At 41.4% G+C, this 26,807-nt stretch overlaps 1 protein-coding gene across 1 annotated transcript in view; it reads right to left on the bottom strand.

The window, feature by feature from the left end:
* Positions 1 to 23,079, bottom strand: part of col27a1b (collagen, type XXVII, alpha 1b) — a 63,405-nt gene extending 40,326 nt beyond the window's left edge. Inside the window, exons 1-7 of the mRNA XM_030737281.1 lie at positions 22,722 to 23,079; positions 20,950 to 21,014; positions 14,010 to 15,322; positions 10,058 to 10,111; positions 4,282 to 4,335; positions 1,680 to 1,733; positions 1,518 to 1,571 (exon numbers count right to left, since the gene is read on the bottom strand). Of these exons, the coding sequence (XP_030593141.1) occupies positions 1,518 to 1,571; positions 1,680 to 1,733; positions 4,282 to 4,335; positions 10,058 to 10,111; positions 14,010 to 15,322; positions 20,950 to 21,014; positions 22,722 to 22,774 (1,647 nt within the window). The 5' untranslated portion in view covers positions 22,775 to 23,079. The remainder of the gene's footprint in view (positions 1 to 1,517; positions 1,572 to 1,679; positions 1,734 to 4,281; positions 4,336 to 10,057; positions 10,112 to 14,009; positions 15,323 to 20,949; positions 21,015 to 22,721) is intronic.
* Between the last annotated feature and the right edge of the window lie 3,728 nt (positions 23,080 to 26,807).

Here is a 26,807-nt window from a genome sequence, read left to right as displayed (position 1 = left end):
TCACCAGAGTATAAATTTGAGAGCTGCCCACAAGATGAGCAGTGTGATCATATACTGTCAAGTGCAATTTAAAAGGAGCTTTGTCTGTGGATTTTCTTCCATAAGCTTTTATGACTTTGTTTACTGGTGCAGCAGACCGTCGGCTAACGCTCTTTGCCAAGTTTCTCTTCTTCTGTCTCATTTTATCCAGAATTAAAACAGCGTGTAACCTGTAAACATTTTAAACTATTTCAGCCGCATATTGATTCAGTTCTTTATTTAGATTTCCTGCCTCTAAGTCAGCAGTGCGGGTCGCCTCCTTGAAAAACTCAGTGAATTTAAGACATTTGGATTTCAGCAGAAAGTTTTTGTGACCTACAGTTTTTGGGGGGGGCCGTTTCTCCCAGAATCTGGAGGAAATTTTGGAAATGAAGTGCAAAGAAGCGTCTGTGAGGCCTGCTGTTTACTGGAATGAGCCATTGCTGCAGATGGCTAATAAACATTTTTCTACCATTAGCTGCCGATGTTAGGAATGAAAAATTAGGCGAAACCCTGGCAGGCGCAACCTGTGAACCTAATCAGCATTTCTCATTGACACATTTCCAAACATCAAAGATTGCCGGCTCTTCACCCGAAGATTCGAGGCTGGTGATATTCTTAATGTTCAAAAATCCAATGAAAAGATGAAAACCAATAATATACTGGCCCCAGTATCAAACGCTAATCCCATGTGATCATTTAACGCATTTTTGGTAAAACAAATTATATGATCAAATTTCCATTTTATTTGCACACCATGCATAGTAAGAAATCCCAACAAGCACCAGGCCACTTGAGACATGTAATTACTTTGAGGGGTTTTGGGAAAAGGCCAAAGATAAAATGAACAAGGCCACTGAGAAACACTCTGCTAACCATCAGTCTCTGTCAGGATAACCCAGCACAGCGAGCGTTAAATAATGCTGATTGCGAACGAGATCCGGATCACAGAGCTAACCCACATTCATGAGCTGTCCTACTTTTTAGGAGAACCGCACCGCCCTCCAGAGTGAATGACATAAGAACTGGAGAAAGCATGCAAAACTTTTCACCCAGTCATCTTCATTTTCCCTCAAATGCCTTCATTATATTTTAGGCCCGCGACACGGATGATGTAACGGGCCTGATATTCAAAGCCGGCGGGGAGCTAGAACACAGGTGTGCTCCTTGATTTCTGCATTACGTTGTGCTGTTTTCCAAAACATGAGCGCAAACATCTACGTTTGGCTGAAAGCCCCGCACAGCAGTCTGAGAGATTCCACCTCCAAAGGACGTTTAGGGAGAGCTTCATTTGATTTACTCATTCATTCATCATGTGTCTGATTTATGCATGAAAACAGCGTCAGAACAGAAGAAGAATGGACAGAAACCCAGAATATGAACTTTCACACATGTGGAAGAGAACCAGCAAACTGTGACAGCAATTAGTTACTTCCTGGTGGATTTACAAACAAATGCAAACAGTTTCAGTTTGAGAGCCAAAACGTTCGTTTTTTTACCTTCCGTCCATCTTGGCCAAGCAGCCCAGGGGGGCCCGTGACACCAGGCTCTCCCTAAAATAATGAATGAGGTCACATTCAGTGTAGCCACATATTTACATGACTGTGCCTGTGAATGATCCCAGATCAGATTTAAGGAAGGAAATGTGATACTGTGTATACTTTTTGTCCTTGTGGGGCTTGACCAGGGGACAGTCCAGGATCTCCTTTCTGTCCCTAGAACATAAAAAGGAGAGCACATTAGTTTTTCTTACTTTTACACACACTTCTTCTCTGTAGTGGGTTCAACTCGTTCTAGTCTACAAACGCTTTTATTGCACATTTTCAACGCTGAACCTCACAAAGTGTAGAGCTTTGTATTTTAGTTTTAAGGCTTATATAATCAAAGAGTAATGAGTTCATCCAACTTATTGGTGAATCTACTGGTCGTATTTACACAAATGTGCAGTCCATTTATGCCCTCCTGTAACTCAGTTTACACCAAGCTGGGGGGAGGTGGGGGGGGGGGGGGGGTGATGTGGAGTGACTGTGTACATTCTTCTCCCTTTTCGGGCAGTGGGAGTCCTGTCAGCGCAGCCTGGGTCAGCATTCAATGTTCACTTTTACTAGTAAAAGAGCTGCCCATTAAACTATGCAACGATAGCGTAAGAAACACAGCATATCATTGTGTTGGTGGTTATCGTGTAAATAATTGTGTGATGTGACAAAGTACTGAAATGGTAGGACTGTAATCAAAGAACAACTGTTATCAGCTGACTGCAAACGCTGTAACACATTTCATTTGATGGGTGGGTGTGGACATAAATCATTCCGTACTGTGACGCACTTTGCTGCACTCTTGCACCAAAGCCTGTTTTCAAAGAGAGTAAACCTCTTGCAGCAAATAGCATCATCACATTAGCAGTTCAGGATGAATGGAAAGTCATGCACTACGTCTAAAGAACAGATTTTATTGCACCGGGCGACGGGCAAGTGTACTGCATAATTCCCCCCTTGAGAGTATATCGGGCCGTTTAAACTTGCATGTTTGTGTCAGTTACCACTTGGCACTGAATAACCTCTTGCAGAGTTTCTCCAGACTGATTTCTTTACAGTACAAGGAGCGCTCCTGCAGACGAGAGCAACATGCATATGTAAACAGTGTCTTTTCACTCTCCTTGAACTAGATTATCTGAAGGGTTTAAGTGGAAAAATACATGGAATTAGTTAACAACTTCTGCAAGCTCAAGACCTTAATAAGCACTTTTACCTTCTGCTGATTTATGCATTTTCTATTCCTTCCTTTTCATTTTTAAGCCTAATGGATGCGTAGAGTCGTGAGTAAGTGAAAAAAGATTTGTCTCAATTTATCATCATTATACCCAAATAGTAAAAAATATGAAAATAAGCACAAAAAAACCCAACATGTTTTCATTTGACTGATTCAGTTTTTCTCAGTGCAGAAAACTGGGCCAAATCAGACAGTATGCTTTTTGTCGGTTGTGTGCAAATGAGTCAAAACAAGCCAGCTCAGGTTTTGTGTTAGGCTCCAGCTAACACATATGTACTAAATAAGACTAATAAACATAAAACAGGAGGTTTTTTTCCTCCCAGTTAAAGCAGGCCAAACCAAGATATGACTTGTGTTTTGGAAAATGCTGTAACTGAATGCATTCAAATGGATTAGGTATGGACTTGAAGTGCGGGCAATTTCCGTTTTATTCCAACAAAGTTGAACAAGGAGATCCTTTTGTGATAGCAGGCTGACATATTGTGGAGCTAAGCAACTCTCTGTGCTGACAATTGAAATCAGCTGAAGAGTGGGCTGGTGTCAACTACATGCAAATGGTTGAGACAGAAAAACTTAAAACTGCTGTTGTCTCCTGAAGGGAAACAAATGGCTTTTCAAAGAAGTAGAAGGAGCCAAGAGGATCTGACCTCAGACATGCAAACTCAGTAAAATCCCAAACATTGGATGACTAGGGGGGAAAAGAAACACACACACACACACACACACATTACCCTCAGTAGGATATGAAGAATGAAAGAAATGATGTTTCTATGCATCACATAAAGCTCTACCTGCAGTTTATTTCAGGTTATTTATACCATCTTGCCTGGCAGGAACTACTTGCATCCCTGTGGGGTTCGCACCGAAAACTGATCCAAGGTTTTTCAGCCAACTGATAACTAAGGACTAACTTCAAATGCCCATAACTTTGGTAACGTTTGCACAGTACTGTATACTTCAACATTTGTAAAGATTTTTGGGGTGTTAGATAATGACAACGTGTATTCCTGCTGTTTATAAGAAAAAATAATGTAAACAATGAGTGGATTGGTGCACATCGATTGTGTTAACGGGTGTTTGAAGTATGAAGACGGTGTAGTGCAGGGTTCTTCAACTCCAGGCCTCGAGAGCCCCTGTCCTGCAGGTTTTAGATGTATCTCTGCTTCAACACACCTGAGTCAAATATAGAAGTCATTAGCAGGACTCTGGAGAACTTGACTGCATACTGAGGAGGTAATTCAGCCATTTGATTCAGGTGTGTTGGATCAGGGACACATCTAAAACCTGCAGGACACCGGACGGCGAGGCCTGGAGTTGAAGAGCCCTGGTGTAGTGTAATGTTCTGTGTGATGGATGGAAATATCACACCCAGAGCAGAAGTTTGTGGGGTTTTTTTTGTTTTGGTCTGGTGGTCCATTAACTTTTGGGATCCAGATCCTGAATCTGCATAAACATCCTTCCTGAAACAAAAGTGTTGAATCATCAGCGCCGTACCTTCGTTCCAGGCACTCCGGGATGACCGGGATTTCCATGGGGGCCAGGAGGACCCTAAAAACAAAGACGCACATGATAATCATTAAAACAGAAGCAAAACGGGGATACAGTGCTATATCCTTCTGAGACCTTATGTCATATGGTCCGATATTCTCTGGAGAATATGTGTGGTATTCACAGACGTGCAGACATGCTGAGCTCTTTACAGTCTCAGTGTGCTATGGGACAGGTCAGCAGTGCCCTGAGGTGCTCTCTCTTTGAGAATAGGTACCCTCTGAGATGTGCTGCATCTCTGCCTGCCTGTCCACCTTATGACATATGGATGTGATTTTCCTCACTTTTCCACTGTTTTCTGGGGTCCCACAAAGTGAAAGCAACTCATCCATCACGTCATATTGCTCGGTCGCTTTGCGCCACAAACCGTAGGAATATGAAGCGCCATATCTGCAAAATATTTTATCAAATGGGCCACCCTCTAGAAAGCAGAGAAGGTATAGAAATAGAGGATGAGGAGACAAGTTCTATTTTTCAAGTTGAATTGATCAGAAATTCAAGCAGTCTGCAAAAAGGGAATGTTTGGAAAATTAAAGCCACAATTTCCCGAGGCTTTCAAGGGAAGAGTCTCTGGTTCGTCTGCACTCTTGCACAGAGTGGGGATGAAATGCTGAGCATGGAAAATCTTCTCCAGCAAAGTTGAAAGCACTGAAACATGTTCAAATGGCCCTGAACAGGAAGCTACTGTAACTTCAACCAGTTCTTTGAGTTGTAAAGACTTTTCCATGGGTTGTGAAGAGACACAGTTTTCCCCCCAAGCTGGAGGTGAAAGTGAGGGATAGAATTACTCTGAGTAAAATAGACCGCGGCCAAAAGGTGCAAGTGTACGGTTGGGTGATCCAGCCAGTCTCTGTCTCTGTTATTTATCTGTGCTGTATCATCACACTGTGGAAAGGAGTCCACAGCCCGGGCAGTTCCCCTCAAACTGGCCAGACCTCTCCCCTAGCAGACGCTTACTGCTGGACATATGGAGACACTTAACAGGAGCTCATCTACAGATTTCCTCCTCCTCTTCTATTCAGACTCTTCTGCCTTTCACTCGCTCAATATTAAAACGTATGGAAGTCATTACCTCCAGATAGGAAGCAAAGGAAGAAGGGGAAGCTGAGAAAAAGAGGGGTCAGGACAGAGTATTACAAATTGCATTCTCACAGTACATAAGGTAAGGACTGATAATGATGACAAGCTGCTTGGGTGATACCCCAATGGGGAAAAGATTAATGGGGAGAAAGCAGAACTTTGTCAGTGTATCGTCACATGATTAATTATTAAAAAGAGCCCTGCAAAGCAGTCATTTGGAGACCACCAGCAAATAACCACAAGATAATGAACACAAGATATAGAGGCATGCAAACACACCTGAGGCCTGCAGATGAAGGGTACCTATGTGCCAGAGCTGTGACCAGGTTTATGATGTGGGCCAATGATTTTTACAGGAGTGGTGCGTGGAGCGCTACAGTTTTATAGACCATTAACCCAGAATAGACCTGCTAACGCCTTCTCTGGAGCACAGGGATGGAATTACTGTCTTTTATATGATGCTTATGCAATATAATGTACATTAAAAGATCTTAGCTTATTAATTTTATTGAGTTATGAGCTTGAGTCCTACCTAAGTGCTAATTGTTTCCCTAAGATCAGTGGCACGGCTATCAATTCAACTGCAGCTGCACCCTGACATCCATTTTATAATGACTAATCTGCCCCCAACACCTTTATTTGCAGCCGTCAAACAGGGTTCTACTTTCGAATGCTGACTGGCTGGGGGTTTCTGTGAGGAGTTTGCATTTACTTAACATGCCTGCAGCAAGAACTGGGTTCTCCTGAGGTGAAACTGGCATACGCTCAGTCTCTGTGTTCATGCTCGGGATCCTTTCAGTAATCAAAAAACTGTTCAGAATGTCGCTTAACTCGAATGTGCTCATGAAAAACACCAGATTTAATCTAACCCTTAAGAGGCGGTTTATTCATGACTGCACGTGGTGCATTTCAAGAGTTAAAAAAAAAAACAAACAAACAGATGTAACCTGCATAATCATTTCCATTTTCTGACTACCCAATTTGTGTCAGATAGCATCAACCATTCTTCAAGCAACTGTGCGAATATTCTCAATTTCACAATAACCCGGCACTGCACGCTGATTATACGCTGGCAGGGTGGTTTGTTTGCACAAAGCCCTCTTTGATCCTCTCTCAAGCCTCCCTTTCGGGGCCAGGTGATCTCCGGCACCCTGCTGGGTTTACGGCTGTGTCGGGGAACGTGGATGTTCTCATGTGTAAGAGGTGCTTTAAGGTGGTATCAGCGGTGAGACTGTCTGCTCAGTCAGACATGACACCTCGATGTCAGAGAGGTAAAGCCTTAATAGTGCTGCGATATTCCACATGCTGAAAAGTTTGTGATGGCAAAAAGACCTGCACTTTCCTAGAAACGCTGCACCGTTCACATATTTGTCTCCCTGGAACCTTTGTTTTATATTTGAACAGAAAGGAGAGAAGGTGAAATGAAATAATCATCTGCTAAAAACCAGAGATGCTCTTTGAACTCAAGAAACTGAGAATCTGTAAGATGATTTTCTTTAATGTCCCATAAGTGAACAGCCTCATGTACAGTCACTTACATTCAGTTTTTTTCAAATATCTCCTGCATTAGTGATTAGACTCTTGAATTAGTGATTTAACTTTTTAAATTTAATTCTGCAAATTTAGCCGTGCACTGTGTACAGTTTCGTTAGTTTAAATTTGACTTTGCTCTAGTGAGTTTGAATTCAACCAGAACAAAGTCACTAGGCTTCTCAGTCACATTTGGCCTTGGTTCAACCCTGACTCACTCAATTTTCTAATAAACATTGTTACTTTAAATTTGCAACATGACTTTCTTGACAAATGGACAAGAACTGGGGCCAAAAAAACAACTGTGTTTTGAATTATATGGAAATGAACCGCAAATATAAAATACAGCAAATGTCACTTTTAATCCAAGGATTTGTCGGCCAGAGTCTGCTTGTTAGCTTTCTGCAGCTCATGCATGTAGTCGTTTGGTATTCCCCCCCTTTAATCATGTAAACTGTCCAAGAAAATTCAGATGGCTCATAGAAACAGTGAAAAACATCAGAGAACTGACCACATACACTCTGTTCAAAAAGCATCTAAAAAACTGGTATGTCAGATATGTCAGCATTAGGATTATGGACAATGTCTCCCCCCAACCCAGCCCTGTTGCCACTTGTGTTTTTATGTTATTATGAAGTATAATTTTTTGTCTGTATTATATTTAACTTGGATCCTGTTTTTATCAACAGGATTTGAAGAATGATAATCTGTTTTATTGCTTTTTTATATCTGTTCATTGTAATCTTCTTATTGTTGTTTTTTCAATTCAATTCAATTCAATTTTATTTATATAGCACCAAATCACAACAAACTGTCGCCTCAAGGCGCTTTGTATTGTGGGTAAAGACCCTACAATAATACAGAGAAAACCCAACAGTCAAAACGACCCCCTATGAGCAGCACTTGGTGACAGTGGAAAGGAAAAACTCCCTTTTAACAGGAAGAAACCTCCAGCAGAACCAGGCTCAGGGAGGGGCAGTCATCTGCCGCGACCGGTTGGGCTGAGGGGAGAGAAAGACATGCTGTGGAAGAGAGCCAGAGATTAATATCAATTAATGATTAAATGCAGAGTGGAGTATAAACAAAGTAAATAAGGTGAATGAGAAACAGTGCATTATGTGAACCCCCCAGCAGACTAGGCCTATAGCAGCATAACTAAGGGATGGTTCAGGGTCACCTGATCCAGCCCTAACTATAAGCTTTATCATAAAGGAAAGTTTTAAGCCTAATCTTAAAAATAGAGAGGGTGTCTGTCTCCCGAATCCAAGCTGGAAGCTGGTTCCACAGAAGAGGCGCCTGAAAGCTGAAGGCTCTGCCTCCCATTCTACTCTTAAGTATCCTAGGAACCACAAGTAAGCCAGCAGTCTGAGAGCAAAGTGCTCTATTGGGGTGATATGGTACTATGAGGTCTTTGAGATAAGATGGGGCCTGATTATTCAAGACCTTGTATGTGAGGAGAAGAATTTTAAATTCTATTCTAGATTTAACAGGGAGCCAATGAAGAGAAGCCAATATGGGAGAAATCTGCTCTCTCTTTCTAGTCCCTGTCAGTACTCTAGCTGCAGCATTTTGGATCAGCTGAAGGCTTTTCAGGGAGCTTTTAGGACAGCCTGATAATAATGAATTACAATAGTCCACCCTAGAAGTAATAAATGCATTAATTAGCTTTTCAGCATCACTCTGAGAAAGGATGTTTCTAATTTTAGAAATATTGCGCAAATGCAAAAAAGCGGTCCTACATATTTGTTTAATATGTGCATTGAAGGACATATCCTGGTCAAAAATGACTCCAAGATGTCTCACAGTGTTACTGGAGGCCAAAGTAATGCCATCCAGAGTAAGTATCTGGTTAGACACCATGTTTCTAAATTTGTGGGGCCGAGAACAAGAAACATGGTGTCTAACCAGATACTTACTCTTTTTAGGTTGACAATGTTAAGATCTGTCCAGGGACAACAGATGAAAAATAGCCTTTTGGCTAATTCTGGTGCATTTACTATAATGTTAATTAATGTACACTGTCCCTGTCAAATAAACTAATAAAAAAAATTTTAAAAAAAACTGCACCCTCACAATCTGAGTCAGTGTGGCCTGTAGTTGAGTCTAAAGAGCCTGATGATGAATGAACTCTATAGAGGGTATGGAGTACAACTGGAGAGAGCTACTGAGCTCCAGACAGGGTCTTAAATGCCTTTAATAAGATGGGGACAAAGCCCTCTTTCTTCCTTGTTTAAAGAGATTGGGTTCCACAACCCACCCCTGGGGCCCAACCGCAGGGCGCAGTCTCACGGACTGCAGCAGGTCACTCATACACAAAGTGCTCTGCAGGCGCACTTCAGTGACAGGTCAGCAAAAGAGCAACTAAGAGCAGTATCCCACCACTGAAAACCTTTCTTCTTTCATTTCATCCATGGGAGGTGAAGAAGTAGTTTACAGGGCAGAACCTACATAAACACCCATCAATGGCAATGCCTTTGAGAGAAATTATAACAATAAATCATCCCTTAGGACAAATCATGCCCCAGTGTTCCCTCTCTTCTTAAATTTCTTCTGAAAACATGAGCTTGAAGCAACATCTGCAACTTCTCCATTTGCGTCCATCAACTGTTGACCTACACTGAGCCCACAAATTAAAGACTTGGCACCAGAGGACTCATACATCAGAACACACTACAAGTATTCACCGATGTTAACTTAGGACCCGTGCCTGATTCAAGTACCAGTGCTGTTAATGTTCTGTAACTTTAATTTTTCTCCATGTCTATTAAATATCTGCATAATGTGCTCAATTACGTTTTAACCCACATATTTGTAGATTATGTTTGTTTGCGCTAAAGATTTGCAAATGGACCTTGAAAACAGCAGTAAAGAAGATCAGCTGGATCAAACCCAGAGCCAAAGCAAGCAAACGAGTCATGTGATCCAACGAGTCAAAATACTCCAAAGCTCATCCACATCAGTGTTCAGCTAGTGGTGTTATCTCCGTATAATTAGGCCATCATATAGATTAGAGTGTGAAAGGCACAGTGGAAGAGCTGAAGGGGAAGAAAGAAGAATTGTGGGTAATTGCAGTTAAACTTGTCATTGGTTGGATAGACTGAGACACGCTCACCCGTGGACCCCTCTTGCCTGGCTTTCCTGGCAACCCTGGAAGTCCTGGAAGGCCCTAAAAGGAAAAAGATAGAAGCTGTCAGAGAAAGAATGAAATACAAAGGAGGAAATAAGAGCTGCTGCCTTTTGTTTTGTCATTTAAATGGAGTCTTGAACAGTCTTGAATAATAAAAGACAAGTTTGGAGTGTTCAGAGTAAATCAAAATCATTTAATAAGGCATTGAAGCTCAAGATTCAATCAGTAAAAACATGTTGAGCTTGTATCCGCCCCCACCCCCACCCCCCACCTCCCGGTGAAGTTAGTCATAAGTTGCAAAGCACTCGGTCAGCGAGATGCTGGCAGGCATGAGGATGTCTTGTTAGAAACTAATGCAGCACTCTCCCTCTGCAGCCAATGTTATTTCAGCCCAAAACCACTAAAGTGCCTACACTGTAAGTCTGAGTCACTGCACCGGTTGGGAGGTCGGCACTGGTTCCAGCCACAGCCGATCACATTAATTATAAGCATCGGCTAGCTTTGAAACAATTTCATACATGGATTAACAAAGCTCTGAAAGGTCAAACTTAATGAGGGGTCAACCTGAGGAACCTGAGTTTGCTTGAAATGTTGGCATTGTTACTTATTTTCTTATACCTCAAGCAGTTTAAAGGGGAAAGGGAAAATGGGCCTAAAACAGCCTGCGGCAGTCCTGCTGAAATTGGGCTACTGTAATAATGTCAGATGTATGGAGCACTTTGGTCTGTCTCAGCCAAGACCACAAGCTATAATTATACTATTTCAACCCCCTTACACTCTGAAAATCCAAAAGTCTTTCAACAACTTTTAGATTCTTTAGATTGCAACCATCAGGCTGTCCGCACGTGATAAGTTGTCTGAGCTGCAGCTGCCGCCGGCTCCACTAACCAGTCCAACTGCAGTTTACATCCAGGAAGAACAGAATTTGATTAAAACAAACAAACAAAAAAAAAAGGATCACATTAATTCAGTCTGCCAAAAAACATGACTAAGGTAGAAAAGCAAGCTAAATAAATGCTGTCGCAAAGAAGCTAAAAACTCAGAAACATGGATGCTTCACACTCCGGCGGCACAGAAGGGCTAAATAATCAGCACCGATTTGACCTTTTGGACACAAAATGACATCCTATAACATTTGTCAACTTTAGCAGATGTAGTCTTAAAAGTGCTGTCAACATTGTCCAAGAACCATGTGTTTAAAAAAACAACACAGAATCAATCTATTCAAATATTACATTATGTCTCCAACCTCCTCACAGGGCCTTAGCAGACAAATATTATGACTTAGCTTTTACATTGCTGAGCTAACACCCACTCACTCATGTTCCCTAATTGTGATCATATGTTCCTCAATTAAGCTAAATCGTTTATCTCTTTGTCAGCACTGGGAGCAGTGTATATCATTTACTCCCCCAGCCACCCTCGCATTCTGTGCCACTCAGGAGAGAGAGATTGCTGCTGGCAGTGCAGATTTTTAAAATTAATCACTGTCTTTGATATTTCATCATTTAAATAGAATATTAATTGATAGCAATTCTTAATGTGCTCCCAGGGCATCAGATAGTTCTGGCATCCCAGAGTTAAACCCAAGCTCCCCCTTGGAATCAGTGCCTTGGTGTGGCAACAGCAGACATCCAATGATAACTGTTCTATTTTACAGAAAGACAAAGCCCACATATTTAGGTTGGAGGGGTGTGGATGAGGTAAGTCAACAGTTTTCCAGCCAGGAGACCAGAGTCTCTTATCCTTTGCTTTCATTAGCTGATTAATTTCATTTGCACAACTTTTTAATTTTGTTTTCAATCACTGATTCAGGCACTGATGGACAGATGGACGGACAGACAGATGGACGGACAGACAGGCGGACGGACGGATGGATGGGCGGACAGACGGAAGGATGGATGCACGGACTTCAAACATCTCTGGCTAACTTTATCACTGGCACAAAACTATTTGCGGGTTGAATCCTACTTTTACTAGAGATTATTAATCAGGAGATTTTTTTTTTAATTCTTTCAACAATTTTATCTCTAAACAGTGACAAGATAGAAGATCTTTTTTTTTTCTCTGTATTATTGTAGGGTCTTTACCCACAATCCAAAGCGCCTTGAGGCGACTGTTGTGATTTGGCGCTATATAAATAAAACTGAATTGAACTGAATTGAATTGAATCTTGTTCCTGAATACAACAAAGCTGTAAAGTAGCGCTTCTTCAATGTTCAGAAAATCAAAACCCTCTAAATCCACCTGGACACGTTTCTTTTAAAAGAAGTGATTCAATCTTGCGTTCTGATTGGTTCTGGGGATGTAGAGGCTTTGCGGGCAACGGGAAGTGGCGTTTAAAGGCTTTTAACAACACACGGGTAATTCAGGCTCGGCGGAGACGGTATTTAGTGGGTTATGACACAAAATGATTTGATTGGTGTATAGTATGTGTGGAAAGGATTCTATAAATATCATTATCTCATTTTTGATGGAGGTAGCATTTAGCGGCTTTTGCATCTGAACTCTTCATATACATATGTATATATGAGTATTTGCCACTAAGAATACTACATCCTTTCTGATACTCTTGTATACATCAGTACTGAACAGTAGTGATGACTAAAGCTAACTGAAACACTGAATCTTACAATAACATTGGTATTCTCAGTATTATCTATGATTTTCTGTAATACAGGGATGCCTCTCTAATTCACAATAAGCATCTAAAGCTCAGAGGATCAAACAGACTCTGGTCCTCCAATGAAGACCTTTTATTATCTCGTCATCACTTCTATCCTCTCTTAAAGCAGAGCTTAGATTCATTTGTATATTTGTACATTTTATTTGATCAAAACCACTTTAAAAACAAATCTTGTGAAACTCTTGCAAACAGCCCACTTACATCAGCTGTATCCCAGTAGAGTGAGATCAAAATGTTTTTAATTTAAATGGCAAATAAGAACTATAAACCCAACTCAGCAATCTGTTCAGACAACATAATTAGCAAGAAATACAACACAAACCCCTGGGGAGGTAACCTTTTCCACAGTCAGCACGCTGAGATGAAATACTTCTAGGTTCAAGTTTCTGTTAATAAGACGACAGTTTACATGTCTGTGAGTAGCAGTCGAAGTACCATCACCATAACTGAACTCCTCACATGCATTGTGTTGCTCTGACAAGGCTAAACCAATTACATTCATATTTTTAAACAATTATAAACAATTACAGATTTTAGTATGCGCATTTAGTAGTATTTCTTTAGTATTTCTTGCAATCCATTAATATTATATGGCATTGAAATAGTCAACAGTTAACTGTGCACAAGTTCTTCATCCCTTTTTACCTTCGACCTTGCTTTAAAAGTATTTATTCTCTGAGCAGTCACACTCCCTCCCAGAGGAATCTAACACCTCACTGCAAGCCTTTCCACCAAGACAAACACTAACTGGCTATGAACCTGACTGTTTCCACCACGGCTGCTAAAGTGAAAATGTGATTTAAAAATTATTAACGCTGGTTCCAAGCACTTTATCAAAGCCGTGATATAAAATGATTTAACGGCTTTTTAAAAACTCCCCGTCATTAACACAACCAACACTGCTACAATCAGAACAGTAACACGCAATGTTGGGTGACTGCCAACTTCACAAAACCACACAATAAAGCAGCACCAGTACCTGGAGATCACAGAGTGAACCAGCAAACAGGCCGTCATTTAAACAACAGCCTGTTAAACAGTGTGTGTAACAGACTAGGCCAGACTGTAACAATACAAAGTCAAAACTTAAAGCTGTACCACAATTCAAAATCATGGATTTCAGCAACACCAGCATTGTACTCATATACCCATCTAATCATTTTACAGTTATTTTAATACAGCAACAAAGAAGCATGAACTCAGTCACGGATTTCAGCAAAAGGCTTGTTTGTTTAGAGCTGACACACTCACCGGTGGGCCCGGTTCTCCCTTTAGTCCAGGTAATCCAGCGAGCACAGAGAATTGGGTCGGTTCCAGGTCAAATGTCTGAAAGGCATCTGTTGCAGCTGGAGTGACTGGAATGAGCGAGGTGGGCTTGACATCCAGCACAATGGTCACCTTTGGCTCAGGTTTCTTTGGAGCTACTGTGGTTTGCTGCTTTTCATGGGGAAAGTAGGCGTTTGAAGGAGACCCCTGTGTCGAAGCAGCTGTGGTTTGGCGATCTGGCTTCATCTCTGATGATCTGGTGAAAACAGGTAAATGCATACGTTTCCCAGAAGGTTGCGGTGAGTTAGTATCCACTGGCTTTGTGTTTTTTATGGTGTGTGAGGTTGGTTTTGGGTTCGGTGGAGTCATGTAGATCCCAGGAGGTGTAGTAACAGCTTGAGCTGGAAATTTAGATGGGCTTTCAAGCCCTGGATGAACTGGTGGAGAAACAGACACAGCACTGGGTTTGGGAGCGCTCACAGCCTGATACACAGATGTTTTGTTCAGCATCACTGAGTCGGTTGAAGGAAGAACTGTAGTCCTGATGTTTTCCTCGGTAAAGGCCAAAGTAGGTGTCAGAGCCTTTTTGGAAATCTCTGTCAAAGACAGAGGAGTTATGTGAGTGACAGCAATGTTTGGGTCTATGGAAAATAGAGGTAGGAGGGGTGGAAACACAGGCCGATAAGTGTCAGCTTCTCTGCATTGTTTCTTAATGTAATCACAATAGTTATGAGCTGCCTCAGCTGAGGGATAAATGTCAAACTGACAGATGGCACCTTCAAATGGCACAGAGTTGTGGTCCATTTTGCCCAGCAGGAAGGAGCCCTCTGGATCCAGAGTATCCTGTTTTTTAGAATGCAAATCTGCATGTATGTTTTTCTTCCCACAGGATGTGTGTAAGAACACTTGTTGGCCTCGAATATCCAAAGCCAGACTGTGCCACTGGCCATCATAGATATCATAGTCAAAACTTACAGCGCTCTTCTGCCCTACGTGTACAAGGACCTTCCCTGGTACAAACTGCACTCCGAGCTGAACTTTTCTTTTCTTGGACAGAGCCGAGAAAAGAAAAGCGCTGTTGATGCGATGAACAGACAGGCTGAGGATGAGGGAGAGATTGGTGGTGTTGTAAGAAGCGGGTATAACAGTGCGCAGAGGTGCCTGGATACGTGCCCTCTCAGTGAGGATAACGCCTGACTTGAAGGGGATGATGCCATTATAGATGGATCGAGAGCCTAAAGATGAAGAGCTGCCGGCCCTGCGCCCAGAAAGCCCAAGCTGCTGCAAGACATCTACATCTTTAGGGAAACAAGAGAAAAAAAAATGCCTTTAGTGGATAGCTAATCCCCCAACAAATAAAGGAAAATGCAGGCAATATATTACTTTTAAAATTAAAATGCAAAAAAAAGCATAATGCATTTCATTTTGTTGGCACTTAACAAGCTAATTAAAAGATACTGTATCAGTTCGCACAAGAGTCTGATTATTAACATCTTACTCAAATGCAATCTGCATCCAAGTAAAAACAAAAGTGCAGTAATATAAATTATCATTTAATAAGATACGATACCATAATGGGAATTCATAAGTTTAAAATTAGACTAATGAAAAACCTGCGGCAAAAGCAATTTTTAAAAGGCTGCATAAAATTTCCAATATACGGTCACACTTCCGCATTTGCTTTTGGGGATTGCTGGAAATTGTGTGATCGTTACATCAGTCTTAATTGGAACAATTTCAGCGGAAGGAGGCTGAACGAGTCCCTGGAAAGGAAAGTGGTGGGTTTTTAAAGAGGAGCATTAGAAACAGAAATTCTATCTCGCTTTATCTGGTAATGTGTGCTGATTAAAGATGATCACTCTGACAAGGCCCCAAAGCTCATGAAAACACAGTGTTGTGTTTTCTGTGGGTTTTAATTGCTACTTGTTTCTCAAGGGAGGAAAATGCAGGTAACAGTGACGCATTACAGCGCTGTGTATTCTGTATATTCCTCCTTACTGGATCCACACCTTTGTGCTAAAGTTGAATTAAATCCGCATTTCATCGTAGCAAGAAACAGTCGGCTTTTTTCTAGAGAATTCTTTACATTAAATGTACTCTTGTGAAACTTGGGAGTATCCCATTTCTCTGGTGACCACCTATTAGAATATACACACAGAAAAAGGTTAGTATAAGAAATGCAACACATTATTTTAGTAAATCTGCACCATTATAACCCATATTACACCAAAATCTAAACAGAAACAAAGAATATAAACATAAAAAATATTATGCATTTAATAACATTGTTGGTCTCAACCCACAAACCAACACCCATTAAAGCAACAGCATCAAAATTTTAAAATTTTAATTATTAGAAAATTGTTTGTTTTTTTTCCAATGTGGGCACAGCACTCACGATCATTGCATCATTTACTGCTCTTCTTATTTCATGAGTCAAACATGAAGCAAAGCATTCGTTCAGGCAGGCCAAGAAGTCAGGGCGGGCCCACAGCGCTTCCTCCCCATCATCGCTAACTGCTTGCTCACATAAGATCATCTGATCACTGCACCTCTCCCTCATATTTCAGGGTCTTTACCCTACAGTATAAATCGGCGTGTGATGAATAAAATTCAGCTGATTTGGATCTCGATACCAGCCCACATCACGGCTCAGCTGACACCCGTCTATGTATTAAATTGGCAAATCTCACATGAGGTGGGCTTTTTAAACTGCTTTAGCCCTCCTACGGTCACTGCACATCTTCAAGGATCCCACCTCAATCCCAGCTCATGCATTTCATGCTGTGTCTGACTTAATGGATTAGGTTCTTCTTTTGACTACAGCAGTACAGTAGACTGAACTGCTCAAAAAACCTGAAATGTTCATTATATTATTTTTCTATTATTAGCCAACTGATTTGGGTAATCAGTGATTCTAATCAAAGCCTCTTTTCTAGTTAAATCAGCAGGACTGGAAACTAAAGAATTCATGATCTCATACGCTAAATATAGAGTTTTAATCTTCTCTTTACATTTCCCATCTTCTCAGACAAAAAGCTCACATATAAATTTTAAATATCCATTCTTTTCTGAAACAATACAAACAAATGTGGGCAAGACTGGAATATAAATCACTAAGTGATAAATCGTGGCTCAGCAGAAGAAAAACAAGTATAGACACAAGTCCTGCTAGGAGGCAGGAAACCCAGCTCAGTGTGTGCAGGCAGCGGGAGGTCAGCTCGATTGAAAAATTCACACATGGAAAAGACACATCAAACAGTAACTGAAACAAGAACAAAGGCCTTCTTCAGTCAGATTTCTTATATAGAACTGATTTGAATTGTTAATACGGTATGAGGAAAGCAAAATTGTTCTTTCATTGTGTGATGTACTTTCAGGGCTTACGCTGCATATTTAAATCTAAGCGGGTAGGCGGGCTGCCTCTGGCTTTTTGTGGCCTCCTGATGAGCTGAAAAAAAATAATAACTGAGAGCTGAGTCTGACACATCCTGGAGACAAGCACAGCTAAAGTACAAGTGTATCTGACAACAAAAACTTTTCACAGAAAGCAGGGGAAGATTAATACATTTCCACTATTAGTATGCAGCTAATGTAGACTCAGTATTTTCTGCAGCAGCTTCACAGCAGAAATATTCTTGCAGAGACAAAGACTATAGAGATGTATACTTTACAGATGCAATCAAGAAAAGCACAGCTGCTGAGTAACAAACCGTGGCTCTTTACATTTATGAGATGTGATCAAAAAGTTCTGAGAACAGGGCCGTAAAAATCCTTATTTCAGTTTGACCATTCAAGGTCTTCTTCTCTGGCATGTTCTGAAGGTTTCCACCATTGCTGTGCGATTACACCACAGACCTAAAACCTGCTCAGACAGCAAACACCAACTGACCTGCCACCATCGCTGGTGATGAGAGGGTCTCCAGCTACAACTGAGCAGATTTCCATCGAAGACTTCTTAGTTTCCAAGCCCGAAGGCAGCGTGTCATATGGAGAGTGAGACCGGAAAAAATGTTCTGCATTTTTTTTCAACATTTATGAGTTTATCCGCAGTAAATTCTTTCTTCGGGGTAAGCGTGTCAACAGGGAGTTCTACAGTAACATCCTGAGGCACCTGAGGGAGAGCATTTATAGGAAACGGTCTTAATTGTGACACATGCCAGCGTACCATCTGGTGTCGGCTCAAAGCACACTGAAAATGTTTCTTGGTGACGCAAACAATGTTTACTCAACTCCTCGACCACTCTCCAGATCCTTCCTGGAAGTTTGTCCATTTTCCAAAAATAACAGTCGAGCTGGGGGGTTGCCATTTGGACACACTGGAGGAGATACAGTGCTTATCACAAAGCCTCATGTACAACAGAACATAGCCGGATTTCCACTTAGAGATGTAAACATAGCATTCATCCATCCATTTTCTTCTACTTGTCCTATTCGGGGTCACAGGAGGGCTGGAGCCTAACCCAGCGGTCATGGGGTTAAAGGTAGGGTACACTAGACCCTGGAGAGGTCGCCAGGCTATTGCAGAGCCAAGGCAAACAGAGACAACTTTTCACACTCACATTCACACCTACGGACAATTTAAACTTGCCAATTAAGCAGACCCACACATGACTTTGAACTCTGGGAAGAAGCCGGAGTACCCAGAGAGAACACGCAGAAACCCCCCCCCCCCCCCCAGCCGGCTAGCTGTCCATGGCTAAACAATGCAAAGGTGATGAAAACAGGGGTGCAAGAGTAGATGAGTCTGGATGTGAGAAGTGCCAAATACAAATCTGGTGAGGTAGTTCTCAGAACATTTTGATCACACCTTGTAGGACGACTAGAAAGAAAAAAAAAATCCAACCACAACCTGTGTTTGAAGAACCAGGTCAATTGTGAGCTGGATGAGCTACTATGACACTATCAATCACAATTCACGAGTCATTGCCCATAAAATGACGCACATGATCATGACCTTGAGCACAGTTTTTGGTGAATACCATTAGATGATTATTTTTGTGCAATTTTCACTGAAATCTGATGCTTTCTAAGAGGAGCAGTGATGCTTGTGAAAATGGAAAAATACCCGTAAAAAGACAAACATGACCGTTGCCATGACCCTGAGCAGGATTTGGGGGGAAAATACCCATGAGGTGATCATTTGTGCAAGTTTGATTAAATTCTAAACAATACTGCAGGAGGAGAAATAATTTGTGTGTGAATGGTCAGAAAGATGATGGGTGCCTCGTTAAGGCATTAGATCATCGGTCCTTTGTCCATACGAGCTGAAAATTAAGGTTTTCAAGAACTTCAAGCACAAGAAGATCTTTGTTTTCACTAAGTTTCTCAACTGACATAGAAAGAATTACCGCCTTTTGGCTCAACACATGGTGTATATTACTAATGGCTTAACTAACAGAACAAGAAGAAGAACTTTATTTGTCACATACATATACATGCAGTGAAATTCAGTCATCCATCATGCAGTGTGTAGCATACACAGCACAACAAGTGGAGGAGGGGGCAGCTAGAAAGCACCCAGAGAGCAACCGGGGGTGGGGGGACTAGCAAGCAGACTTCAGCCCCACGAATGTATGCCTTCCTATTTACTATCATGATTATTATTTAAAATGTTTGCTTCTTGTCTAAGCGACTTCATGACAGAGGTAGATGTGTGGACTCAGTCAGTAACCCCGGGGGTTTGCTGCTTCAGTGTCTGCCACTGACAGATGAGCTGCCATCTCGAAGATGGTTGGTATTACATCAACACATACATAATGAGCTCCCACATCTACTCTGGGATTACAGCACTGCGGCTGACCTCAATCGGGAACCCTTCTGAAAAACTGTGTGGGCCGTTAGTTGCAGGAAGATTTCTTCTGGTGTTTGATGTCAACATGTAGAAGCAGCAGCTCACGTAGTAGAACTCTAAACAACACAGACTAAAAGATGTGGTATAACAAAATCTGGATTGTGCAGCACAGCCAACAGCATCCAAACATGCATAGTCATTTTCCATATGCATGACTACTCCATGTGATCTATTTGAGTAGAAAACATCTTCTTGCAAATGATCCAAACAGTCTGCAGGTTTATGGACCGGCAAAACTATTTTTCTATTTTAGCCTTTTGCGAGCACAGATTTGTGCCTCGGTGGGATCCGACAGAGTGCAAATTAACACATTCTCACACATAAAAATCTAGGTCTCTAGACGCTCTGTCATCACAGGAAGAAAATATCATCCGACGCAGGCACAGTTACAGACAAAATTGGCGGAAACTGTTATCAATGGCTTACACTATCAAACGACATCTATAAACTGGGAAGAGCGCCGATCGAATAAAGATCTGGCAGATTTTGATTGACAGCAGAAGGAGACAACATGCTGATAATGGCCTCTCAGATGTATAACAGCAAGCTGACTGCAGCAGACATCAATGCCCGGCTGAGTGTGAGCCAGAATGTGGAAGTGTGTACTTAAAGCAGACGAGACTTTGCAAAGTGTGGCTGATAGGTCATGTGACACCTTAATTAAGTTATCAATGAAGGGGCGTGAGGTTTGCAAGTTCAAGAAAAAAAATGTCTGAAACATCCGAATGCACATATTATTATAAAAAGACCTGTTTTATGTGAGACATTTAAGTTAGTACTTCAGAAACTGAACTTCTACTAAAGTGCTTTGGAAAATTCAGCAGGTTTTAAGGACCTCAGCCTCCTGCCTCTATGACTGTGTATTAGATGTGACTGTCTCACATTCAACCACAGCTTAATATGGTTTCCAGGGAAGAGTAAACACAGTGAATCAGCGTTTATGTACAGTAGACAGCAGACTGCACGTTTATTTAAATTTCCTTCTTCCCATTGGTTTTCCCACATGCTCAATAATGTATTTAATGAAAAGGATAACAAACATTCACCCACCTTTGCTCTAAAGTCTCTTACCTTGTGCTTGTGCCAGTCTTAGAGAGCAGGTGCAACAGAGTAAAGTCCAAAGAATCACAACTCTCCTAAAAAGAGAGACAAAGGGAAACAGGGCAGATTTAGAGGCGTGTGAAATCTTCCAGCTTTCAAGTGTGTTTCAATCAAGTGTCAGAAAAATAATAAATTCCTAACGAAGGTCACCTGAGCCCTAAATTTCTATCTTTTATTTTTTTATTTCATTAGAAATTGCAAGATACAGTACCAGTCTGAGTTACAGCATGTAAGGTGCAAAGCGACACACTAAATCTGTAGATCCATGTGCCACAGTGATCTCAGGTGCTGCAGCAGCAGCATCACCATCAGCAGCCCTTCACTGTTCAAACAATCTCACATCTGTTTCAAGACAACAAGCTCTGGTTTATCTCGCTGCCTGACCAGATAATCTACTGCCCAGCAGAGGCGGGTAAATGCTCCCATAAGGACACCTCTGACAAACTGGGAAAAAAAACACTGCATCACCTTAAAACCAACAATTCCAAGTGAAAGAGACAAAATGCTTTGAAAAAATATGTCTCACATGTCAGCGCTGTGCTTTATCACGAGCATCTAACTTTTATCTGAGGAAAGCTTCAGCCTAGCTGAGCACTTTTTGACTGTGGGTTTTAAAAAGGGTCGCATCTAAAAAAACAGCAGTGAAAAAGCTGCTTTTGTGAACCCACACAGGGCCGTGTAATCATGCAACTAGATTTAGATCAATTCTATTTTCACAGGCCAACGGTGCCACTTAATATCCAGCATCAGGCAGCGCACAGCAAATTTTACACCATTGATTTTTCAGTGACATTTATAAGTCAAGACAAGTGATAAAAGAGGGGCCGATTACTCATATAGATGTTCTAATGGTGTTGAATGAGCATTTCAGCGACCTCTAGGATAATACTGGGTTTTCACACGTCACATCATTTGGCTTTAAATGCAGCAGATGAATCAGGATGAAAGTTGTGCAAGTGCCACTTGAAGCGGCACACACTCAGTGACAAGTGCTATAATTAAAGCATTTGCAGGAAATCTTACATTTGTGGTTCTCCTCCGAAGAGCCATAAAACCACTGGTCAACCACAGGCACACTGACAGCTGGTTGAAGCTTTAGAAAGTTTTGGTCCTTCTGGTTTCCCTGTAACCTCACTACAGCAGCAGCGTGTGTATGTGCCACTTGTGACCACTCTCCTATATGTCCAGCAGATTTTATGTGACGCAACATCTGGACTTTTATAAGCCATCTCCTCCCATTGTGGTGGCTAGGCCAACCAGCTGAGTAAGATGCACAGCAGGGAGGAGAGAAAAGGAGGAGGAGGAGGAGTATCTCCTCCTCTCATACATTTCCCTTAAATCAGTCCCAGATCGTTTGGCAGGTCATTCAGATACAAGCTGCAAAGGCATAACTTCAAGAACAGTACAGCAGATTACACTGAACTGTGTGAAGAGCAGAGAAAATAGTTTCCACATGCTTAACTCTGCAAGCCATTAAGTACACCACCTGTTCTGCATGATTTCTCAGATACCTTTAAAAGTTCGAGTCATTTATCTGGATAACCCCAGAAATACTGTCACAAGACTTTCAAACTACTGTAAAACATATTATTTGTATCTGTGCTGCAAGCCATCAGTATCTGTCACGAATGGAAGCTAATTTATTCGGCTACACTCGGGAACACACGAACAAATCCGTCTTGAACTCAGAAAACTGAGAAAGAAAAGTACTCATTTATGAACTTCTGAATATGTGGACTCACCCCCCGACTCCAGTGCTTTTCAGTTTGGAGTACGGGGCATTGTCCGGCTCCATAGTGGTTACTTCATTCTTTCTTGGGAGTTTTTACTACAGTCCGGAGGAGGCAGATGAAGTTTTTCCATCCCAGGTATTTCTTCAAGGGTCGCGCGAAGAGTAAAAGTGCAAGACAGCAAAAACGATGTGGGATCAACCAACAATGAAAAAGCTGCTTTGTGCCATCGTCTCGCCTCGTCTTCTTTTAGTCTCCTTCCAGAAGATAACAGCAAATTAAAAAAAAAAGTAATAGTAATAAAAAGACGCTCCACCTGTGCGCTTCCTATATTTCTTTCCGTCTTCCCCTCGCGCGTTTTCATAAGAACAAGCGTCAAGTCTCGTCCGGCTTTCCCGGGGAATCCATGCAGGACAGCGGTGTGTGTGTGTGTGTGTGTGTGTCGACTTTCCAAAATGAAAGTTTATTGTGAACTGAGAGAAATCTTGAGAACCGGGAGAGTGGGGGGGACACCACCTCCCTCTGTCGCCCTCAGCTGACATCCAAGGGAAGCAAATGTGGAGCTGCACTCGGTGACGAGGCGCTCCCGCAGCTGAAGGTGTGTCGTTCCGGAGCGCGCGAGCCTGTCAGGTCGCACGTGCAGTCAGTGTGCTGCTCATCTAATGAATGAAAAAAATCCTGTAATTTTTTTTTTGTTATATGTTAGAAATAATCGTAACAGCAGCCATTTTAGAAACAGATGGTCAGCCTTGTGTAGAAATATGGTGTCCAGACATAAAAACAAAGCTTTTAAAAAGTCCCAGCTTGTTCGGTTTTCTTGAATCAATTAAGGATAATTGATGATTATGATGTTTTGTGTTATGGCGCAGATTAAAGCTCACATTGTCATAGCTCACTGGCACAGTAAACGGAACCTTGTAAATGTTAAAAATAAAGGTTAATTCGTTCTGAGCTAAGTAAAAAATGAGTACTCTTAAGACTTTGTGGGTTTATTAACGGAAATATTTGTTTTGTAAAGTTCCACAACAGCTCCATTTGTGCTGAGTCAGGAGTACAGCGATATAAAGCTACTGAGATGTTGGAGTATTTTTTTTATTATTATTTTTAATTTTAGTCTATAAATCTGACTAATCTGAAAACACACACGTCAGCTGCTTGCCCAAGGTTGAGGGACCTACTTCCAGCACCTCTGGGACTTGATCCAGCTCTCAACTCTTTATGGAGCCAGACCTCTTCTGCAGTTTTGGGATAGTGGCCTAATGGGTTTGAAGCCCAAGTGGAAATTCAAAAACTGCAGTTCCTCTAGTGGCCACTTGAGTCTGGCTCAGCAAGTGAGTCAAACTCCACAGATTCTCATGTTTAAAATGTCCAACTTCACAGCAGAATATCGATAGTTTCTACCAACTGTGAAGTGTGCCAACAGACAGCTGTTGCTTAACTCTGCTAATTTTAATGCATTTTAATCTGTTCTTGAATGCAACTTGCTAATCACGCTTGCTAGCATTAACTGATAACTTAGCACTCCTCCTTCTTGGCCCCGGAAGAATAAACTGAGGTGGCGGTTGGTTAACTCTGAGTTTGTTTTTAAGGGGCTGGTGGCAGTGCATTTACAAATTGAGTTTGTGTATCACTAGATGGTATCTAATGTTGATGATTTTGTTTCTGTTTGGGGAGTCAGTAGGGTCGTGTGCAGCGTGACTGGAGATGAACTTGCTTTGGATTTTTGGTAATTCATATGTTTTTCTTTTTTTGGTTGTGTTTTTTTTTTTCTTGTGTATGGTTTTGGTGGGAGTGTGTGAGAGGGTGTATTGTTTACATGTTGATCTCACTTTGTGTGTTTTTTCGGCTCCATCTATAGGATGAAACATTGGCTCAATAAAGGGTCAAAGGTCTTGGCTAAATGTGGCCAGGGTTTGCTCCAACACAAATACCAACATGGCAGCAGTTAAACTTCTAACGTTAGGCTTCATAATATCTACTCTACAAATCCATGTGTTATGGCACAGTGACTATGTCCATCTTTTATATACAGTCTGTGACAAGCCAAAGGTTTTACCTGTTTCACCTGTTTCTTTGTCTTTCTTTGTTTATGTATGTATTTATTTATTAAACAGCACTGATGTACTGCAAAAAGACTTTAATTGAATTTATAACTGCTCTGCACTTTTCTGTGCGTGCATTCACAAAATTTTTATTTTGGCACAAAAAATATTCAATTTAAATATTCTAAATTTGAACAAATGTGCAGCTCGTCTTGTTTTAACATCTCCATTGAAACATGAATATAACATGATACTGGATGCTTGCTCTGCACATTTGCTCATATTGAAAGTATATCTCTGATAATTTCTTTCACAAAAACATGAAATTGTTGCTACAAATTGTTATAACCAAAAACAAAACCAGGATTTTGTATCAGGGGCTTTTCCCTTCTACATAAACAGTCCAGGTGAGGCAAAGTCACATGGAAGTACATTTGTGGACTCGCCTCACTAATCCACTCTCGTGCTCTGAAAAATATTTTGCATCTTGTGAAAAGTGAGACTGAACTTCTTCAGAATAATCTGTCTGACATTTAAAAATCTGCAGTGTAAACACTCCTGCTGTTTGTACTTCGCAACTACTCCGTCTGTGTCAAGTTCCATCAAACTCCAACATAACTCCAGCAAATATGAGGAACAGATTTCCACTACAACAAATGAACAATTAATTTAATCAGGTGAAATTTAAACCCTTAAACCAGCTTTTTGTGACAGCCCCTCTTCACCCCCCCATCTCGCCAGTGTTCACTTCCTTTCTCACCATTATAACAGGGATCTGGGTTGCAGGGCTGTACTGGTTGTGTGTGCGTGCGCGCTGTCGTGTGCTGCAAAATTCCTCTGCCAAATAAAGTCCTCATTGACCCGCCTTCAACAAACACGCTATGACAGTGTCCAGGGGAGACCCAACAGAGCACCGATTCAGCCGTCTGCAACTGGATCCCTCCTCCTCCTCCTGAGTCCCCACACAGTTCATCCTCTCATGACCAGGAAGGAAGGGAGCTCACCACCTTGAAAGAGCACTTCCCATGTACCTGTCTTGGCATCACCGGATGCGAGCTTTTGTTACCACAAGTTTTAGTTTACAGACAAGGAGGGCTATGTCCCGTGGAAGAGTCTAGAGGAAGACCTTCAATCTGGAGTGTAAAGTTTCATGGGGTTTGTAATGATTATTGCAGCAGCCGATGCAAGTGATTCTCAAACTGTTGCCCAGGAACTGCCAAGGGGTTCTTAAAGGCATTCCTGTTCGTCTTCTTGCCAAGAATTAAATGAGAAGAAGAAGCAGATGGTTACTTTTTAGCTTGGCATTAAAAATATAAACCAGGTAACATGTCTGTTTAAGTGTAACAAATCTACCAACTTACAGTTTTTACAGTTTAGCTTTTGTATGACAGAATAAAGACAAAGCGCATTACTCATTGAGCCTTAAAAGTGAAGCTCACATTTCACTTTTTTCCTCACCTTGACCGTCTCAGTGTTCTTTAGACTGGTGTCATTCAGAGCTCACTTCATTGATTCCAGCTGATTCACAACCCTGCTGCCCAGATTTTAACTGGCACCAAGAAGTATGAGCATATTACTGCGGTACTGGCAAACTTACACCGTCTGCCTGTTAAGTTCCATATTGATTTTAAAATTTTGCTAATTGCTGTTAAAGCATTAAATGATCTTTCTCTAAAGTACATCAAGGATGTGTTAAGCCCCTACAGTATGTGCCTGGGCATTAATTGAGAGCAGTGACTGGTTTTGTGGCTCTGCTGGTTATTCCAAGGTCTCCACTAACAAACAAAGGTCAGAGGGCATCTGCCATCAGAGCTCTCAAGCTGTGGAACAGCCTGCCCACTTTTATTTTTAATGAAAAGACTTTCATAAATGTTTGATATGTGGTGATTTATTCTGCTTTTGGTTTTTTGTATGCTTGAGCAACTTTTTGTGACTTGATTTTTCTTTTACTTTTTTCAGTGATTCAACCTATGGACATCCCCAAAGATGGTTTCCAGTCTTTAAGGTAAGCTACAGTAATTGCTGGCAATAGTTTCATGTCACAGTCTAAATTTTT

This window comes from Archocentrus centrarchus, chromosome 9 (genome assembly GCF_007364275.1).
Source record: "Archocentrus centrarchus isolate MPI-CPG fArcCen1 chromosome 9, fArcCen1, whole genome shotgun sequence".
Classification (NCBI taxonomy): domain Eukaryota; kingdom Metazoa; phylum Chordata; class Actinopteri; order Cichliformes; family Cichlidae; genus Archocentrus; species Archocentrus centrarchus.
Note: the sequence above shows the minus strand (reverse complement) of the source record. Positions and strands in the feature narration are given on the sequence as shown.